Source organism: Ammospiza caudacuta, chromosome 10, assembly GCF_027887145.1.
Source record: "Ammospiza caudacuta isolate bAmmCau1 chromosome 10, bAmmCau1.pri, whole genome shotgun sequence".
In the NCBI taxonomy this organism is placed as follows: domain Eukaryota; kingdom Metazoa; phylum Chordata; class Aves; order Passeriformes; family Passerellidae; genus Ammospiza; species Ammospiza caudacuta.
In genome coordinates, this window is record NC_080602.1 from 1,600,626 (window position 1) to 1,621,895 (window position 21,270).

Sequence of the window (21,270 nt, forward strand, 5' to 3'; positions counted from 1 at the left end):
TTGTGTCATTTTGACCTCTTACAAATATCTGGCTGGTGTTTTTCCTGTGCACCAAATTTGAGTAAAGGTGGCAGATGAATTGGTGAGTTGGCACGCAAGCCCTGAATGGAGCTCCGGGTGCGTGGAGGATCGGGGCAGTGTGAGTCGCGCACAATCCCTGCAGTAGGAGGACACGGGTCCCTAGCGGGGTTTAGGGTGCCCCGAGTACAGCGGCAGCACTGAGTAGAGCCAAGAGGGCCCCAGTGCCCAGGGTGGAACGGCGGTGCTGGGGGTTCAGGGTGCCGCCCTTCAGGTAGAAACCGTAAACCCACTGAAGGCCCCTGAGGGGATTGGGGTCACAGGGCAGGGCAGGGCTGGGCTTACAGGGCAGGGCAAGGCTGGACCTGCCCCTTCCTCCCCCACACACAAAATGTTTAGAGCCAACAATCTCCTCCAGTCTGTCAAAACAGGCAGTGTTGGAGGTGAAATCCCAATTGTGGCCATGGGCACCTGGCTGAGAAGGACAGTTCTTTTCCATGGGAAGGAAAGCACAGAGCCTCAAGGTTTGGAAGGCAAGTGAGAGCCTCAGCAGGCCACGGCCAGCTAGATTGTCAGTAATTGCAGAGTTTGGATTTAGGGAATTTTGGAGGTGGAAACCCAATCTCAGCCATGGGCACCTGGAGAAGCAGACAGTTCTTTCCTTAGGAAGGAGAGCATGGAGCCTTTCCCAATGTTTTGGGGACGGATGAGAGGTGACCCTTGTGAAACCACTGCCAGACAGACTTGTCCTGGCAATATTCCTATTGGAAGAATCCCTGGATATAAGGACCTTTGGAGGTGAAATCCCAATTCTGGCCATGGGTGCCTAGAGCAGGAGGACAGTTCTTTTCCATTGGGAAGGAAAGCACAGAGCCTCAGTGTTTCAGCAGCAGATGAGAAGTGACACTCAACATGCAAAGGTCAGTTGGACCAGTCAGGCAGTCTATGGGAGGCCAAAGCAGCCAGACTTGTTTTGTGTTCCCTTGGTTTTGTGGGGCTCCATATTGTCACAATGGTTCCTTGGATCCATGGGGCCCCGCAGTGTCAGAATGGTGACTTGATTCCATGGGTTCCAGCAGTGTCACAATGGCCCCTTGATTACAAGAAGACCTGCAGTGTCACAACGGCCTCTTGGTTTCACGAGGCCCCACAATATCACAATGGTCCTCCCAGGATCACAATGGTCTCACTGATTCCATGAGGCCTCACAGCGTCACAATGGTCTCTGCGTTTCCATGAGTCCCTTGAGTGTCACAATGGTCTCTGTGTTTCCATGGTGCCCCTCAGTGTCACCATGGCCCCTTGGTTCCATAACACCCCAAAGTGTCCGAATGGTCTCCATGGTTCCATGCAGACCCACGCTGTCACAATGGCCCCTTGTTTTGATGAGGCCTCTCAGTGTCACAATGATCCCTACATTCCATGGAGCCACACAGCGTCAGTACAGTCCCCATGGATCCATGAGGCCCAGCAACGTCACAGTGCTCTCCATGATTCCATGAGGCCCCACAGTGTCACAATGGTCCCTTGTTGTCACAGGGTCCCACAGTGTCACAATGGTCTCTTGGTCTCACAGGGCCCCACAGTGTCACAATGGTCTCTTGGTCTCACAGGGCCCCACAGGGTCACAATGGTCCCTTGGTTCCATGGGCCTGTGCTGCTGCATTCCCCCCTCCCCTTCTCAGGCCGCCCTGCCAGCTGAGAAATGCTCCCTGGGCCTCAGCCTTGGCCAACAGCCCCAGGCTCAGCTCCTCTGCAGCTCATCACAAACACTGTCTGCTCCAGGCACTGCTGCTGCCCAACCAGCTCCTGGTTCCTATAGGAGCAGTCCTGGGACCTGTTTGTGTTCCCTGAGCGGCACAACATCCCTGTTCTCACACTGCCAAAGAAAGCTGCTGATGCCAAGTGCGGCCAGGATGAACCATTGCTGGGACTGAAGCCCCTCTCTTGGGGCCCTGCAAACAGCGCTCCAAAAGGAGCCCTTGGAGCTCTCCTGGGTCAGCCACTCCCTCTGAGTGGGGCCTCTCCCAGCCGGGAACTCTCCCGTTTGCTGCACTCGGGGATCCTGAACAACAACAGAGCCTGGGCCGATCCCCCCACTCCTCCAGGCTCAACCCTTCACCCGCTGGGGAGATGCCAAAGGACCCACAGTGAGCATTTCCTGCCCTCAGGGGAATTGCTCACAGGTGCCTTGCACTGACTCTTTGTGTCTGTGTGCACACAGGAGTGCCTGTGCTGGGGAAATGTGGCAGAAATGCTGCACTCTGAGGGGCTTGAGTGCCTTGGATAGCTGAGTCAGTCAGGCCTGTAGGGAAGGTTAAATCACAAGGCCTAAGTGAAGTTAAATGCTGCTGAGAGGTTTTCTTTTGCTAAGCAGTTACCTTTAGTATAAGTTTTATGTTAAGTTCAATATTGTTAAGTGTTATTCCTCTGTTAAATTGCGAAGTCATAGGTTTAAGTTAGGTTACATGCTGTTATACTCTGCTCTTTTGCTAAACTGTGAGGTTGAAAGTATCAGTTAAGGTTAATGTATAAGTAAAGTCCTGTTAAGTTTGAGCTCTGTTAAGCTTTCAGGCCATGTTCCTTTTATCCTTGCCCTTGCTGTCCTTGTGTCACTCACACATGCACACACAGGGACAGTTCCAGGTTAATTTCTGGTTTTATTGCCTGGATTCTGTTTGGTTTTGTAGTTGCTTTGTTTCCTTGGTGTGCCTGAAGTGTCCAGTCAGGAGCAGAGTGACTCTTGCCAAGGAACTTTGTGCTGCTGTCCCTTAATATTAAATCTGGTTTTGGCTGATCCCTTGCCGGGGGTTTTTCAGCGCTCTCAAGGCCTCGTTTGTAACAGGGTGAAGGAGCCCTGGCCCAGGCTCTGGCCCTGGGGGACACGGGGACGCTGCCGGGGGGTCCCTGTCCCCCTGTCCCACCCCCAGGGCCCCGTCCCCCCGTCCCCGTGTCAGGCTCTGGGGTCGATCTTGTGGAACATCCTCTGGGGGAGGCTGCGGGGCCGGGGGACCCGGGGGGACAGGGGACCCCGCTGTGCACGAGCAGGGTTGGACTGCTCTGGGGGGAACAGTGAGGGGGGCCGGGGCAGAGTGACCTCCCCAGTGACCTCACACAGCACCTGTGATGTCACACTGCCCCTGTGATGTCACACTGCCCCTGTGATGTCACACAGCCCCTGTGATGTCACATAGCCCCTGTGATGTCATGCTGCCCCCATGATGTCACACAGCCCCTGTGATGTCACACTGACCCTGTGATATCACACTGACCCTGTGATATCACAGAGCCAACTCTATGTCACCCTGTGATTTCATACAGCAGTGCTGTGACATCGCAGAAGACTGATGTCACAAAGTCACCCTGTGATGTCACAATCTGGTCTGTGATGTCACAGCCTCCTCTATGATGTTACACAGCCACCAGGTGAGGTCACAACCTACTCTCTGATGCCTCAGAGCCACCCTCTATGAGAGCAGACACTGCTCTATAGCCTCACACCCTGCTCTGTGATGTCACAGCAAGCTCTGTGATGTCAAAGCCAGCTTTGTGATGTCACACAACCCTCAAGAACCCTTAAGAACTCAGTTCTATTGAAACACTGAAGTTTCTTGTATTTTGAAGAGATCCCTGTCAGGGACACCACAGGGAAAGTGTCCCCAGGCCCCAGGCAGAGCAGAGAACTGGAGGCAGTGATGACAGGTGGGGACAAAGAGAAGCCAAGTCTTGGTGCCCTGGGGCACAGCAGGGTCTGTGCCACCAAGGGCTGTGAGGAGACACCTTGTCCTGAGGCACGGGGGCCTCCTGGCACAGCCCCAGCCAGGCTGGGCACTGTCAGCCCCTTGTCCTGCCCTCAGCATCCTCCCCTAGCCCACATCCCATGGCCTCAAGGATCTGCTGGAAGGAGTCCCTGGGGAGCCTTGCTCAGGAATGGTCCTGGGGGCTCCTTCATGCTTCCAGGGACTGCAGGTTTTTCAAAGGACTTTGGGTTTTGCTTTTGCCTTGGAGTCTCTGAGAGCTTTGTGCAATCATGGCCTCTAATTATGTGTTGCAATTAGTCCTTAGAGAGGCTTTGTCAGTAACACCACTCAGTGGGGCTCATAAATGCTTCAAGGTACTTCAGTTCTTTTAAGGTATTTGGTGTTTCCCTTGGGATAGACTCTGGGAGATATTTGTCCAATCATGGCCCCAATTATCTGCGTTAATTAGTCCCTGGAGAGCTTTGTACTGACACGAAATGGGGCTCATTAATGCTTTGAGACACTCAAGGTGTTGAAGGTACTTTAGATTTTCTTTTCCACACTGTCTGAGAGGTTTTTGTGCCATCCTGGCCACAAATTCTCTCCTCCAAGGAGTCCATGAGGAGCCTGTGTTGGAGAGGGACCTCAGAGGGAGCCATGAATGCCTGGAGACACTTGGGGTGTTTCCTCTGCCTTTGACTCCTGGCAAGGTTTGTGCAATCTCCTCCCAGGCCCTGAGGTTCAAGGGCTCACTCCAAATGCACAGTGAGGCTCATGAGGATCAAGCAAGTCCTGACAAACCCTGGCTCTGCCTTGATTTCCCTCTGCTCCAGTGTAGTTCATTAGGAGGTTTTCCTTTGACAGTTATGGAGAAATAGTTCAAAGAGCTTCCAGGAAATATGTAGTCCTATTTTAAAGGGTGTCTTTTTATTGCTGTTCTTATTACACAAGAGGTGATTGCAGCATTCAGTGACTGATATTGATCCAGGGACTCTCCTAAGGAGCCCTGGCCTGCTCAGAGAAGTGGTGCCTTGAGCTCTGAGCCAGTGTGGACAACCTTGCTTCATATTTCCCAAGCCCATGGTCTCTCTCCTCACTCACCTGGAACCTGCTTTGCTTGGAGAAGTGGCTGCACACAGCCAAAGAGGGATTTTCCTTCATTTGTTTTTGAAGCAATCTAAAACTCCTGAGTTTCCCCACTGAAAACAGACATCCTCCTCAACTGTGTGCCAAGCCCAAGCTGCCACCAGAAGCACTCCAGACCTGCCCTGGGCCAGCTGTGAGGGTGCATCATCATCCCAACATGCAGTGGTGCCATTGCAAGGGACTGTTGCCATGGACACTGCAAGGACCCCACTGCTGGGTTTGGGTGCCATGGCAACCCCCATCAGTTCAGGTTTCCTTGGAAACCAGCCCAAGGAGCCATTTCTGCAGCCAGGTTCCATGGCCACTTGCCTGCAGAGCTGTTGCTGCCCTTGGCTGCCATGGCAACCCTGGGACAAAGCGGTGCCAGGGCTGTTCCAGGTACAATTGCAGTGACACTCGTTGGTGCCACCAGGTGCCATGGCAACGGCCACGGGGACCCGTTCCTTGGTTTGGTGCAATGGCAACCAATGCCCGGACCCGTTGTGATGGTTGGTGGCCATGGAAAGCTGCCCTGGGCCCTTGCTCAGGGCTGGTGTCAGTGCCCAGAGCCAGAGGGGATCCCTTGCTGGGGGCTGTGCCATGGCCACCTGCCCTGTGCCGCGCTGGCCGCTCTGGCACCAGGAACCAGCAGCCACCGGCACTGCCAGGGCCAAAGGCCAGGTCAGCCAGACAGAAAGGGGCAGGGCTGGGCACTGTTTCCATGGCAACCGGCACTGGGGGGACACCTGGGTCACCTGGCCTGGCAGTTGCCATGGAAACCCCCGGCAGGGACTGAGGGCACAGCCCCTGGCACTGAGACACTGCTGGGCCGGGTGCTGAGCACAGCGCTGAGCACGCAGAGATGATTTTGTTCTTGCTGAGCTGCAGCACAGCCAAGGCCTGTCCTGCCCCTCGTCCAGCCACGCTGGGGAGGGGCTGGGGCTGTGGGGGAGCTGGGCAGGGGACACAGCCAGGACAGGGGACCCAAACTGACCCCCGGCATAGCCCAGAGCAGAGCACATCATGCTCAGGGTATGAAGGGGGGAACAGGGAGGAAGGGGGGAATTTTGGAGGGAGGGCTTTTGCCTTCCCAGGTAACACTTAGGCAAAAGGGGGCCCTGTTTCACCAGTGGGCAGGGTCACTACCAAAGACACAGACACCAAGTTAAGGAATTGTGTCATTTATATCATGCACAGCTGCAGAGATTTACAAAAGGATAAGCTCAGCAAAGCACATCATCATTAGCAAAGAATTACAAAAGAAGCTCAGCAATCCATCATAACCCATCATTATATTTTGATGACCAATCCCTTGGTGAAACACCAGAGGTATTTGTGGCAGACAAAGATTCTGGCTGACTATCAAGGTACACCTTACAGACATCAGTAGTACTTTAGTGACACCGTTCTTCATTATTTTTTCTCAATCTCATTCGAGTTAGGAACAAGAATTCTGTTGTCCATGGAGCTGGCACCTTTTTAATTCCAGAATAATGCCCCCAGGCCCTTTGCTGTTCAGCTTTACCATGCTGTCTGTGGCTAACAAGGCTTGGGGGGCCCTTTCCCCTCTGGCTGGAAGGGGCCGGGTCCCAGTCCCTGAGGGGCACCCAGGCTCCTGGATGGAATTGCTGTGCAAGTCCCTCAGTGTCACAGCAGCCTTCGCACGGAGCCCCGTGGATCAGAGCATTTTCCACAGGGGCCCTTAGAGCAAACAGGGAGATCTGGTCTGGCAGGATGTGTTAAACAATATAAAAAATATATACATATTTTTTACACATATGTGTATACACATATATACCCACATATATATGTGAATATATTAATATATATATATATATGTCTTTATATACTATAAATATGTATATAGATATTTATTATATCAATATTTCACTTGTACAAATGCATATTAGCTCAAGATTAAAACCTTCTGTTGCTCCATGTGGGAGCATTCCAATAATCATTGTTCCTTCTGAAAGTGCTGTTTCCTATGTACTCTCAACAAATTCATCTTTGTCTGCCCAAACCCACAAGGTGTTTTCCTTTTCCATTTGCAATTTTTGGATGCACTTGAAGCCATCCAGGGGTGCAGCTTCTTTTACCCGACTGCCCCACTGCTCACAAGGGGCTCCGACCTCAGCCCACTCCAGAGCCAGGGAACTCCAGGGAAGGGCTTCCCAGCTGGCAATTTCTGATGGGACTGATTCCTCACATTTACATTGAACAAATGACATTTTGTTGGCATCTGGCCAGACTGTGCCAGTTTTGTTTTACCAGTGGGCAGGGTCAGCACCAGAGATACAGACTCCAGCTGAAGGAATCAGTGTCATTTCCTGCAGCTCAGAGCAGCAAAGAATCACAAAAGGAGCAGCTCAGCAATGCACCCAACCATCCCCACCAAAGATTGCCTGCAGTGATTAACAAAGATCCAGCAGCATTTACCCTCAGCCTTTACCATCCCCCAGACCCACACAGCAGCTGGGGAAGCTGTCACAGCCAAGGGCTGCAGAGCCACTCCTGGGCACTGGGAATTCCTGCAGGTGCCTCCAGCCCCAGGTGAGGCTCCAACCCCGCTGGGAGAGGGCCCAGCTCTGACAGTGCTGAATGAACAAACTGACAGCACTGCTAGTGTGGCAACATCTGCTTTCATCCTCCTCTTGGGTCCCTCCCAAAGCCTGGCCAGGGCTCAAGGAGGAACCAAGGGAGCTGACTTTGACCATACAGCCCCAAACAAGGCCAGATGTCAGATTTCATGGCCTTGTCTGGCTTCTAAATACACAAAGGTCAATACATGTTTCACTAAGGAGTGGCTACATCTATCACAGTGTTAATGACCATGCATATTTCATCAGGGAGCAGATACAAAGATAACCTTTGCTTGGAAGGTTCATCCAGAGGCCACCTTTGGCTCAGGGCCTGCTGTCCAGGCCTCACTCAGGGCTGGTGTCCAGGCCTTGGCACTTCAGGGACGTGGTTTAGTGCTGGGCTTGGCACTGCTGGGTGACCGGCTGTACTGGGTGAGCTCAGAGGGCTTTTCCAACAGAAAGGATTCTGTGATTCCATGATTATATCCGCTGCATTCAGCTGGGGCTATTTTAGCAGCATTCCTTTGCTCCAAAAGTTCCCTTTTGCCCAGCTCCTGTGGCCTGAGGCTTCAGCTCCTTCAGCTCCTGGTGCTGAGCTGCTCATGCTGAACAAGACGGCTCGGAGAGAAGAACACAGTCCATGCAATTCCTTCTGGGACACGGAGAGGGGAGGCTGTGCAAACAGGAGCTTGTTTGCTGTGGCCTCCTCCTCTGCCCTTCACACTTTTCAGCGCTTTGAACCAGCCAAGAGCTTTCTCCAAGAGTGCAATGGAGCAGCTGTTCCTGCTCCCAGGCCTGGCTCTCTCCAGTCTCTGCCCTTGCCTGGTTCTGTCCCTCTTGCTGTGCCCTCTGTTCCCCCAGGGCTCGCTGGCTGCTGCCCAGGACTGTGGCACTGGCACAGATCCAGTGCTCCAGAGCCTCCTTTCTGTGCCCTTGCAGCTGCCTGGGCACAGCAGCCTTTTCCATCTGGAAGCTCCCCATGGACAGGGAGTGCCCAGCTCCGTTCCTTGCACAGCCTCCAGGAGCCCAGGGCTGCCATCTCCAGTCCCTGCTGGCCCTGGGGGCTCCCAGGTGCCTCAGGCTGCTGTGACACCGCTGCACACGGGAGGGAAGAGGGGCAGGGGCTGTGCTCAAAGTCAGCTCCATGTGCTGCTGCTGCTGCTGCTGTGGGGTCATTTGTGCAGCCCTGTCTGCCCAGAGTCAGGGATCAGATGCTGCCAGTCTCTTCCAGCCCTGGCTGCTCAGAGTTTGGGCCTTGGAGCCCCAGGTGGCCAAAGGCAGCTGCTGCTGGTGCCTCTGTGTGCCCGTGTTCAGCAGTGCTGCTCCATCAGTCTGTGCCCAGCAACGGGGAAAAGCCTCAGCCCTGCAGGGCCAGGAGCTGCTGGGCTCTGCCTGAGCAGCTCAGCCAGCAGGAAGGGAGCTGCTCCACATGGGAACCAAGAGCAAAGGACATTCCTTTTATAGGACATGTTTTCTATTGAAAGGAAAAAAAAAGGAAAAAGTAATCAAAAACTATATAAAATGTGAAAGTGTGAAAAAACCCCAAGTGTGCAGTGAAAAGTCATCTCTAACTTTGAATTAAGAGGCAACTTATCTTTTGAAAAGAAAAGTTATTTACTTTGTAAATGTGCTGATGGCATGGATCCATCTTACTGACCTCAGCAGTCTTTTTAAAAAGTTTTTGGGGATTGTTTCCAATATTGTTATTTTAAATTGTGGTCGAGGCAAGAGGAAGTTGCTTTGTGCCCTTCCAGCTCCAAGCAGGACTGGGAATGGAAACTCTTTCAAAGCCCAAATCCTTTACAAGACGACCTTCCTTCTCAGCCTGGGAATGAGCGGAACATTCCCATTGAAACTTTCAGGGATTTCTTAGAGTCACAAAGTCCCTCTGACAGCTTTTTGCTCTGGTGTGGAAGTGCAGAAGGGCAATTCTCCATCCACCAGCTCCAGACTGCACTGCCTCAGGAGCACGGCCCACTCGCCAGCTTTGGCCCACTCGTGGCACTGCCAGAGGAGGAAGAAAGTGCAATTGCACAATTCCAGCCAATCAAGAAGGAAGAATGGGACAGACAAAACACCCTGTGCAGATCCAGGCGTTCAGCTGCTACTATGGAGAGTTTGGGTCCTTGCCAGTTGGATGTGTGTCCCCAGCTGCAATCTCTGGGCCTGCAGCAGAGTCTCACTCACCTGCCAAAGCAGAAAGCTCAGGCGCTGTGCTCACAACGGGCTCGTCTGATGCAAAGCTGTCAGAGCAATGTGAGGGCAGAGCCAGCCCAGCTGGGCCCAGGGCTGAGCCCAGCTGAGCCCTGGCAGAGCCCAGAGCAGCCTCAGCAGCCGCAGAGCCCGGCTGCAAGGAGAGAAAGCAGAAACCGCCCGTCAGCTGAGGGCTCCTGTGCCCTTGTGCCAAGGCCTGCGGTGCCCAGGCCATGCTGGCTGTGCCCAGAGCTGCCCATCCCTGCTGCCTTTGGCAGCAGAGCAGGAGGGCAGCACATGTGCCCAGCCTGCAGCCAGCCACGGCACATCCAGCCCTCAGCAGCTGCCCAGAGCCAAAAAGCAGCTGGGCAGCTGACTGAAGAATTCATTGTATCTGCCCCAGCAAAGGGGGAACCTTTGGTGCCCAGCTGTGCCATGCCCAGATCCGGGAGCAACCCCCTGCCTATAGACTCACCTGCAAATTGGACCTGGAGCCTGGCTTTGAAGAAGGTGCCAGAATCCAAGTCCATCATCTTCAGCTGGCCAGGCCAAGGAAGAGATTGTCATCTTTGAGGTTGTCCTTGGTGTCTCCAGCACCAGCCCCATTTGGAACAGCTTCTCCAGGGGCTCCTTCTCCTTCCCTGGGGTCAGACCAGGCTGTCAGGGCTCTGCCCAGGGCCCCAGCCATCCATGAACCATACAAACAAAACCAGGGGGATGGTGGCCACCAGTGCTTGTCACACCGGGTCTCCAGCTCAGCTCCAGCCCAAGAGCTGCATGTTCCCTTCTGCTGACCCCTGCTCAGAGCTACAGGCAGGACAAAACCAGCCTGGTTTGCTTTGCCACTGATTGCCAAGAGATGTGTGGAGCTGGTACCTGCCAGGCCCCTGGATCCAACTGTGCACGTGGATCTCTTCAGTCTTCTAGGGCAGAGGAACACCCTTCACCCAAGGATGACAGAAAAGATCTTCTAAGGATGGCCTGTCCGAGGGTTGCATGGACAAACACCTCTTAATGACATCTTGGCACGCTGGGGAGAGAAACCAGAAATCACCAGTCAGTTGGAGAAGTTGCCCTCCTGTTCCCATGCCCAGGTCATGCTGGGTGTGCCCAGAGCTGGGCCTAAACTTCCCCGTGGATGCTCTGTTTGGAGGACAGCAGGAGAGCAGGACATGTGCAACCTCCTCAGCAGCTGCCAGAGTGGTTTGCCCATGAGCCCGCTGCTGTCTCCCAGCACTGGTATTCCCCCCGTGCCCAGAGATGAGGATCCACCTTGAGAGAGCCATCGTGGGAACAAGATTCGCCCCCGGATGATCTCCTGGCCCCTCCTGAATGGGTGCTTCCCCATGACCAGGTGGCACAGCAGGAGGCCCAGGGACCAGATCGTGGCTGCCTCGCCATGGTAGCGTTGGTGCTGGATCCACTCTGGTGGGCTGTAGGACAGGGTTCCTGTGGAACACAGACACAGCTCAGCAGGGGGCTGCTGCTGCTCCCAGAGCCCGGCCCCAGCATCCCTGGGCCTGTGGGGCCGCCCCAGAGGCACACGGGGTGAGCGCTGCCCTCTCACCAGCACTTGGGACTTGTGCACAAACTTGGGGATGGAAAAGAAGCCACTGGTCTTGGAAGAGGGCAGAAGAAACACAAGGAAGGCCCAACCATGACACACAAAGGAAAAACCCACCCAGTAGTGGAGAAAACCCACTCTCCCTCCCACCCAGAACAACTCGGCCTTAGCATCAATCCCATCCCAGTGCTGCACCCAGGCTGGGCCACGAGATGCCCAGGAGCACACCCTGCGAGGGCTCACCTGCAAACTGCGTGTAGGCTGTGTCTTGGAGGAAGGCGCCACAGCCAAAGTCGATCAGTTTCAGCTGCCCGCTGGCCAGGTCGAGCAGGACATTCTCGGGCTTGATGTCCCGGTGCAGGACCCCGCAGCTGGTGCAGTGCCGCACGGCCTCCAGCACCTGGCGGAACAGCTCCCGCGCCTCCTCCTCCGGCAGGAACCCCCGCTCCGCCAGGAAACCCGAGAGCTCCTGGCACCGCTCCGGACGCTCCAGCACCAGCAGGAAGCTGTCGGGGAGCTCAAGCCACTCCAGGAGCTGAATGACACCGCCACAGCGACCGGACACCTTGGCCAGCAGCACGATCTCCAGGGGTGCGCTGGTGCCGTCGGGCTGCGGGAGGAGCACGACGCCGTCAGTGGGGCCGAGGCCGTGCCGGGGCTCTGGGAGCCCTCAGCCAGCCCGGGATGCTCTGCATGCCCCGCTCAACCCACGCCCGCTCTCCCCGCAGGGCTCACGGCGGCTCCCACCGCGCCGGGCCCCGGCTCCTCCTCGCCCGGCACGGCCCGGCTGCTGCCGCTGGCTCCGCTCACTCACCAGCTCGCCCCAGTGCCGGATGCGATCCCTCGGCACGCGTTTGATGGCCACCTGCGAGCGAGGGAGAGCAGCGGGCTGAGCTCGCCGCCCGTCATGCCCAGACGCATCCTCCTCCTCCTCCTCCCTCCCCTCTGCCTGCGTCCGCCGCCGGCCCAGCCGCTCACCGGGGCGCCGTCCGAGAGCCGCGTGGCCGCAAAGACGCTGCCGAAGCCGCCGCGCCCCAGCAGCGATCCCAGCCGGTACCGCTCCTGCAGGGCCTCCTGCGCCGTCCCTGCGGGCGGGACGCGGCTTTCAGAGCTCGGCCCGGGTCCAGCAACGGCCCCCGAGCGCCCCTCACCCGCCCCGGGCCCGGCATCCCCACCCGCCCCAGGCCCTGGTGGCTTGGGGCCGGCGGCCGCGCTGCCGAGCGGCGGAGCTCGGGCCGGGGAAGCCGCAGCGGAGGCGGAGGGAGCGGCCGCGCCGCGTGTGTGCTCCGCGGGCCCCGGGAGAAGCCGGGGCCGGGACCGGGGTCGGGACCGGACCCTGCGTTGGGTCCGGGTCCGGGCTCGGGCCAGGCGGAGCCGAAGGGCGGCGATGCCGCCCCCGCACCAGGCACTGATGCCCGCCCAGCAGCGCCACCGCCAGTACGGCCAGAGCCGGGCGGAGGCGAGACCGCGGCGGGACGGCCGGGGCCGGGCACGGGGCAGCCCCGCCCGGGGCCGGGGGCGGGCCGGGGGCATGGCCCTGCCCTGCAGGGGAGAGGGAGGCGGGGAGAGGAGAGGGACGCTGGGAAACGGACACTGAGAGAAGGGTGCCCGACAGCGGGAAAGGGAGAGAAAGAGAAATAAAGAGACAAAGAGAAAGTAAAGGAGAAAGACTGTTCAGAAGTATCTGTTTTGGTGCTCTCGCCGCTGCTGCTGCCGCTGCTGCTGCCGCCGCTGCCGCCGCTGCCGCCGCTGCAACTGAAGCACCGGGGCCGTTCGTCCCCGTGTCCGTTCCCCGCTCGCCCCACGAGCCCCACGTTCGAGCCCCGCGCGCCCCGGGGACAGCCCCTCCGTCTGCCCAAACACGGGAACTTTGCAGCCTTGAGCCCAAATGCAGAGCCCTGACTCCTGCACGCTGGCACAGTGATCCCCTCGCTCGCTGCTGGGCATTGTCCTTGCTGAGGATCAAACACTGTCGGGACACTTCCCTTGGGGTAGGATTCCTACCTGAGCCCAGCACTGCACTTACATATCTAGTGTTGCTTTCCAGTAAAAACAGGGGAAGGAAAACTCTGTGTGGCTCATGGTATTTTAGAGTGTCTAAAAATCACTAAGTCACCAATCTTAGAGGTGAGGTGCATCTGGAATTACTGGGATGGAGAAGCAGTGCAACATGGAAAAGGGGAGCATAGAAATAAATAGAGGAAAACACCTTGGATTGTTTCTTTCATTTTCATTTCACTTCTGGAAAGCTGTTTCTGTTTTCCAGGAATCTTCTCCTGTCTGCTCTTCCCAAGAATCTCTCATGGAGAACAAGGTCAAGCTTCTGTCACAAGATTTGCCACCAGGAAATGATGCCACTGGTGAAATTTTCATTGTGACTGTTTGTGCTGGTTTGGGGCAAATTTTGGGAGGAAAGCTCCAAAATGGGTCTGTCTAGAAAGCAAGTTCGAGCAGCCCCTACTCCTAATAGTTCAGGAAAAGACTTCCCTTGAGAAAAGTGAAAAAACCCAAGTTTATTTCACAAGTGAAGTATTCACAAGCATGAAAAATGAATAATATTAAATCAAACTTCTCACAGTAGTGAAGAGATGGCAAATTCAGGAAGTCCTTTTTGTGGGTTGTAGTTGGCTGCCTTGGTCTCTTCTAAGTCCCTCTGGTGCTGGAATGCAGCGTCCCAGAGCTCGGGGGGCCACAGGTGTGAGCTGCTGCTGCCAGTGTTTGTCTGGGTTTTCAGTCCAGAGCAGGTGTAAACAGTTCCAAGAAAAAGGAAAGTCACAGTTCCTCCACAGAAAGAGGAACTTCTCTTCCTAAGCTAGCTAAAACCAAATTGCTAGCTAGACCTGGGCTGTGAAGGTATCAGGAAATTTCCAAATCTGGGCACTGGCGGTCCCAGCAAACACCAGAGCTGGATGGTGCTGGAGCCAGAACCTGCAGAGTTACAAATTTTGGCCTTCTGTGCCAGCTAATCCATGGACTTGGGCTGTGCCAGCACCAGGAAGTTTTCAGATCTGGGCGCTGGCGCTGCCAGCCAACACCAGATGTGGGTGGCGTCATTGCCAGCGACAGAAATCTGCCAGATTTGGGCTCTGCTGGCCCTGAGAAATTTCCAAATCTGCGTTCTGGTTACATGACACACAAGATGTGGGGGCGGTGCCAGAGCCAGTAAGAGGAAGCTGCCACAGGTTTTGGATTTCTGTGCCAGCAAATTGCTGCACTTGGGCTGTGCCAGAATTGGGAAATTTCCAGATCTGGGCACTGGCAGTGCCAGCAAACAGCCCATTTCAGGCTCCAGGCTCCAGGAAGGACTGGATCTGGATGCCTTCCTCTTTTCTTTCCTTCCTTCTTTCCTGGGATCCTGCGGCCAGCAAACTCCAGATTGGGCAGTGCTGGCAAGGGGAAATTGACAGGTTTTAGCTTTCTTTGCCAGCGAATTCTGGACATGGGTAGTGCCAGCACCGGGAAATTGCCAGATGTGGGCACTGGCAGTGCCAGCACACACCAGATCTGGGTGGGGAATGTGCCAGCACCAGGAAATTGTGAAATGTGAACTTTCAGTGCCAGCATATTGCTGGAATTATGCTGTGCAGGAACCTGAAAAATTCTGGATCTGGGCACTTGTGGTGTCAGCAAACACAAGATTGAGTTGCTGTAGGTACCAGGTATTTGCTTGGTTTTGGCTTTCTTTGCCAGAAATCACTAGACTAGGGCTGTGCTGGCACCGGGCAATTCCCGCATCTGGGCACTGGTGGTGCCAGCAACCACCAGATCTTGGCATTGCCAATGACGGTAGCAGGGAATTGCCAGATTGTGGCTTTCTTTACCAGAAAATTGCTGGACTTGGCTCTGCCAGAACAGGGAAATATCCAGATGTGAGCACTGGCAGTGGCAGCAAACACCAGGTCTGGGTGCCTGTATTGGCATCAGGAGATTGCCGGATTTTGGCTTTCTGTGCCAGCAAATTGCTGGACTTGGGCTGTGCCAGGACAGGGAAATTTCCAGATCTGGGCACTTGCACAGCAAACACCAGACCTGGGTGGTGCTGGTGGCAGCACTGGGAAGCTGCTGGGTTCTGGCTTTCTTTGCCAGAAAATTGCTGCATTTAGGTTTTGCTGGCACTGAGAAATTCCCAGATGCTAATTTTCTGTGCCAGCAAACTGCTGGAATTGTGCTGTGCAGGCATCTGAAACATTCCCGATCTGGGTACTGGGGGTGTCAGCAAACCCAAGATCGGGTTGCTGTAGGTACCAGGTCTTTGCTTGGTTTTGACTTTCTTTGCCAGCAAATTGCTGGACTTGGGCTCTGTCAGAATAGAGAAATATCAAAATCTGGGAACTGGCAGTGCCAGCAAACACCACATTTCAGGAAGGATTGGATCTGGATCCGTTCCCTCCCTGCCTCCCTCCCTCAACAAGGCGCCAGAGGGGCTGGACAGCAGCCAGGCAGAAAGGGACCTGGGGGCACTGATGGACAGCAGGCTGGACAGGAGCCAGCAGTGTGCCCAGGTGGCCAAGGAGGCCAATGGCTCCTGGCCTGGATCAGGAATGGTGTGGCCAGCAGGAGCAGGGCTGGGATTCTTCCCCTGTGCTCAGCACTGCTTGGGCAGCACCTCGAGTGCTGTTTGCATTTCTGGACCCCCCAATTTTGGAAGGACATGGAGGGGCTGGAGCGTGTCCAGAGAAGGGCAACAAGGCGGGGGGGTGGGGGGGGGATCTGGAGCACAAGAGCTGTGAGGAGCGGCTGAGGGAGCTGCTGGGGTTGTTTATCCTGGAGGAGAGGAGGCCCAGAGGAGACAAGGCAGTGTCAGGGCACAGGTTGGACTTGATGATCTCCATGGCTTGTTCCACCCTTGCTGATTCTGAGATTCTCTGAAACCACCCTTGGAGCAGTTGCAGGAGGAGCCCTGGGCCTCCTGTTCAGAAGCTCCAGCAGCCCAGGTCCCTCAGCTTCTCCTGCCAGCCCCAAAGCCCATCCTGTCAGTCCTGCAGAGCCTCTGCAGCTCCTCCTCACTGCCCAGAACAGGGAGCCCCAGAGCCAGACACAGCAGCCCAGATGTGCCCCCCTGGCCTGGGGTGCCGCTGGCAAGGGAGCAGCACCAGGCACTGCAGGAGCCTGCAGACAATTGATCTGAAGGCCAAAGCTCCTTAGCTCCTTCTGAAAGAGCAGGAACAGTTCCTCATTCCAGAGTGGTGGAATGCTGGGCACCGCAGCTCCGGGTGAGGACTGGACACAAGTTTGCTCCCACTGAGTGCTGGGATGGGTTCTGCAGGAGCTCTGGGCTCCTGTGCTTGCCAGGCACAATGAGGAGAGAAGGAGCCAAGTCCACTGATGTGGGAAATGGGTTTGTAGAAAGTTTTTAGAGCCTAATAGAAGGCCCACAAAATATGAATCTGTATATAAATCTTGAGACAAGGAATGCTAACTTAAAATTTTCCATGGAATAGGACAGATATTGTTGATAGAGTAATGGAGCTAGAAAAATATTTCTAAAGATGGCCTTGCAAATAAGACTTTGGAAAAACAGAGCTATGAAAGATGCATTGTAGTGGGACCCACAAGGGGTATTTTTAAATAATTGGCTTTAACGCATCTACAACATGGCATGGCAAAAGGCTGAAAGACCAAGAAACACTTATAATGTAAAATATTTAGGAAGTAGTTGGCTTCTGATTGTGATGGCGTGAATTATAACATCTGTATTGTCTCACCCTTCTCATGAGACTGAAAATGGAATAAAAGTTTTTAAAACACCTCTCAGTTGCCCCATCTCTAGGTCAAGAAAAGAGTATTATCCAACACACTGACACACCTTTGCCTTAAGCATAGCCCAGCCTGGACCAAACACACTGAAAGGTTTCCCCTGTGGCCCATGTCTCGAAACATCAGGTCTGCTGTTTGACAACTCAGGTTGGTTTGGTGTCAAGGAGTTCCCTTAGAAATACTGGGTTTGTCTTCCTCTGTGCCTTCCCCTCAGCAGCCTTGGGGATGCTCCTGTGTGAAGCCATCTGTCTCACACAGTTTGAGACAACTTCAAACAGGATACTGTGCAATAAGTTGTCTCCTCTAAAGTGTTCCTGCAATCCCTTTCCAGCAATGGGAAATTATTACTGATAGATGAAAGTGGAAAACCCCCAACAGTTTATTATCAAACAGAATCCCCCATGACACGCGTTCCAAGAAGGCGCCGGGGTCTCTCTCGGAAGAACAGGAGCTGTCACGGAGCAGTTCCAGCAGCTGATGGAAGCTCGGGGACTCATCCGGTGTCGGCTTTCTCCCACGGCAGAGCTCCATGGGGCGGGCAGGGCAGTGAAGCAGCTGGGCTGGAGCCCCTCGCTGCCTTGTCTCCCCGGCGTGGCTCAGCCCACAGACTCTCGGGCTGGGAGCGGGGCCGCTCCGCTCCTGCCGGCACCGTGTCCCTGGGCTTGGACAAAGTTTCCTGCCAGGAGAGCCCTGCACACTGCTCCACAGATCTTTCATAAAGGCCCAAACCAACTCCAAACACTCTGTCTGCAGCAGCTTTGCACAAAGGGCTGCAGCAATCCGGGACAGCTGCAAGTGAGTGTCGGAAGGCTCTTGTCTTGTTCCTGACAGCAGAATTCTTGATGATCTGATGCAGTTTTATTCAGATGTAACATGAGAGCGGAGGTTTTTTGTTAAAATATTTCATGATGAGTAACAAGCCTTGGGTGCATGAGGTACAGGACTGACATGCCAAAGCATGAGCATATCCTCCAAAGTGGCCAGTTTAATTGCCCATTTTATTACTCTTGTAATTACTTCACACTAATGAGGAAAACCAAGCTCTGCTTGGAGGCAAAACAGGCATGGGATACACTACAGTCCCTCGCAGGCTCAGCAGGGCTGGCAGTGACACAGCAGGCCGTCTGCTTCATTGTGAACCACTACAGAGCTGCGTCCCAATGTGGTTTAGGTAGCGTGGTATAATTAAGAGCTCCCTTTCTGCAGGAGATACAAAAAGGAGATCCCAAATGATCTTCTGCAAACAAGGTGCAAACAACACAGCTGCACTGCTGTCCCGGATAAATATACATACAGGTGAACTTTGCCAAAGCAGTGCATCATTTCCCAGTGAAATACATGACCTCTTCTTACCTATGGAATTGTGATTGAAGACACCTGTGAGCCAGATCAGTGGGAGATTGCAAAGGAGCAAAGCTTTGGGATTTGGGCACACTTCTCTTGGTTTCTTTGCTCAGGCCTTTGGTGAGCACAGAACACACCTAGGTAGAAAACCTTTGACTAGACAGGATCTTTTGGATCCATTGTCCCCCAAACGTGTCAATGTGTGGCCCCGTTGTAATGCCAAGTAACAAAGAGCAGCACAGATGACACAAAGAAAACATGGCCAAAGAGGAATAGGAGAGGCCCAATGAGGAAAGGATGTGGTGAGACACTGGCACATTGAGTGAGCTGCACTCCCATAATCTCTAGGCTAGCAGGTCCTGGTCTCACTTTCTCCTTTTGGTTTTTTCAATTGTGTTTATTTATTTACTATTTTTCATCATCAAAATAAAATAGCTAGAATTAAAAAAAAAAACCTCATAAAAACTTAAAGACAGAATCAAAAGACATTAATTCAAAACGAACCCTAACCCCAACCCCAACAACAACCCCAACCCTAACCCTAACTGGGGTCGTGTTTTCCTAATTTTCCCCATTTTTCCCCCAATGTTTCCCCACCGTGTCTCGGATTCCCCCCCGATATTCCTTCCGGGGATCCCCGGCCGTGTCCAGTTCTTTACCCCGATCCCGCCCGGCCATGCCCGGTTCTTTACCCCGATCCCACCCGGCCATGCCCGGTTCTTTTCCCCGATCCCACCCGGCCGTGCCCGGTTCTTTTCCCCGATCCCACCCGGCCGTGCCCGGTTCTTTTCCCCGATCCCGCCCGGCCGTGTCCAGTTCTTTACCCCAGTCGTGCCCGGCCGTGCCCCGTTCTTTTCCCCGATCCCGCCCGGCTGTGCCCGGTTCTTTGCCCCGATCCCGCCCAGCCGTGCCCGGTTCTTTACCCCGATCCCGCCTGGCTGTGCCCGGTTCTTTTCCCCGATCCCGCCCGGCTGTGCCCGGTTCTTTACCCCGATCCCGCCCGGCCGTGCCCGGTTCTTTACCCCGATCCCGCCCGGCCGTGCCCGGTTCTTTACCCCGATCCCGCCCGGCCGTGCCCCGTTCTTTTCCCCGATCCCGCCCGGCCGTGCCCGGTTCTTTGCCCCGATCCCGCCCGGCCGTTCACGGCCCTCACCCGTCCCCGTGCCCGGGCCGGCCCTGGGGCTCTCCCTTGCTGGCCCCGGGCGGGTGCGGGAGAGAGAAAATCCAGTAAAATGGAACAAAACCCAATCCAACCGTGCGGGGTCTCGGTGTGGTTTGGGGTGCACAGCTGGGATTTGGGGCGTGCGGGTGGCACCTTGGGCTCCCTCCCGGGTGGGGTTTGGGGTCAGCTGGGGCCGGTTCGGGGCTCCCGTCGACAGAGGAGCCGGGCCCGGTCGGAGGAGTCCGCAGGGGATTTGGGGGCAGCTGAGCTGGTTTTGGGGGAAACGGGGGCATTTTGGGGGCTCCGAGATGAATGCTGGGATGACCTGGGGGCATTTTGGGGCTCCCGAGTGGGTTTTCGGGGCACTTGGAGGCATTTGGACAGTCCCGGAGGGATGCTGAGCTGAACTTGTGGCCGTTGCAGCTCAGCAAGGAAAGAAAAGGTAAAACAGAAAGCCTGAAAGCCAGGCAGAAAGAAATTCCTAATTTTTAACCCCAAAAATGCCGGTTGGAGCCCTAAACACTTCCAGATTTTCTCCCTGCAAGGACCCAAAATTCCCATTTCCCCCCCTTTCTCAGGCCCTACAAATGCAGGATTTTACCCCAAAAATCCGGAGATCCATCGCTGAAAGATTCGGGTTTTGAAGCCCAGAAATGCCGGGCTTGAACCCCAAACAATCCGATTTTGAACCCCAAATCTTCCCCAATTTGTTTCGCCTTCCAGGGCCCAAAGGTCCCGGTCTGGAACCCCCAGAGTCGCGATTTTCAAGCCAAACATTCCCAGGTTTTCACCCCCAAAATCCCCACCCAAATGCATGCCCAGAACGGGGGGGATTGAAGCCCAAAAGCCCCGACTTTTCGGGCCGGAGTTCCGGGAATTTCCCGCCGAAATGCCCCGGATGTTTCCCGCCAAAATGCTCAGGGCTTGCGGGCGCGGCAATGGTGGCGGCGGGATCGGCCCGGCTCAGGTTGGGGGTGTCCGCGGGGGGGTTGGGGGGAATCGGGGGGATTCTGGGGCTGCTGGGGGGATCGGGGCGCTGCCAGGCCGGTTTTGGGGTGAATCGGGGCCGTTTCTGGACTCGCGTCGAGCGCGGCCGAACCGAGCGCGGCATAGGCGGCGGCGGGAAGGGGGCGGGGGGGCAGCGGCGGCGGGAGCGGCCGGGGCGGGGCGGAGGTGTCCGGGGGGGATTTTGGGGGGATTTGCGGGGACTCTGGGACAATTGGGGGGATTTTGGGGCTCCGAGGCCGGTTCTGGGGGGGATTTGGGTGGTTTCTGGGCTCTCATAAGCGGCGCTGAGCCAAGCGCGGCAGAGGCGGCGGGGGAGGGGGGGCGCAGCAGCGGGAGCAGCCGGGCCAGGGTGGAGGCGTCCGGGGGGGGATTTAGGGGGAATTGGGGGGGATTTGGGGATGGTAGCCGAGGCTGGAGGGGTCCTGAGGCGATTTTGGGGGTAGTTGAGGCTTTTTGGGGGGAACTGGGGGGGGGGTTTGGGGCTCCCGGGTGAGGTTTTGGGGGGGTCCGTGAGGGGTCGTGGGCGTCCTGGATGGGATTTGGGGAGATGGGAGGGATTTTGGGGTGAATGTGGGGGATTTGGGGGCCGGCAGGTGAATCTTGGGGGGGAATTGGGCCATTGTGGGGGTCCCGAGTTGCTTTTCCCAATCTTTACCCCCAAGTTCCCGATATTTCGGCCGTCGGTGCCTGCGCCCGTTCCCCGCCGGCCCCACAAGCCCCACGTCCGAGCCCCACGCGCCCCCGGGACGGCCCCTGCGCCTGCCCCAACATGGAAAA

At 55.6% G+C, this 21,270-nt stretch overlaps 1 protein-coding gene across 1 annotated transcript; it reads right to left on the bottom strand.

Moving 5' to 3' along the window:
- Positions 1-10,581: 10,581 nt before the first annotated feature.
- On the bottom strand, positions 10,582-20,596 carry LOC131562076 (serine/threonine-protein kinase pim-1-like). The gene is made up of 6 exons (XM_058811651.1): positions 20,340-20,596; positions 12,201-12,435; positions 12,037-12,087; positions 11,466-11,832; positions 10,931-11,107; positions 10,582-10,688 (listed from the first exon to the last, which is right to left on the bottom strand). Exons 1-6 carry the CDS (start codon positions 20,594-20,596, stop codon positions 10,582-10,584), a joined length of 1,194 nt encoding a protein of 397 aa, XP_058667634.1.
- Positions 20,597-21,270: the final 674 nt, after the last annotated feature.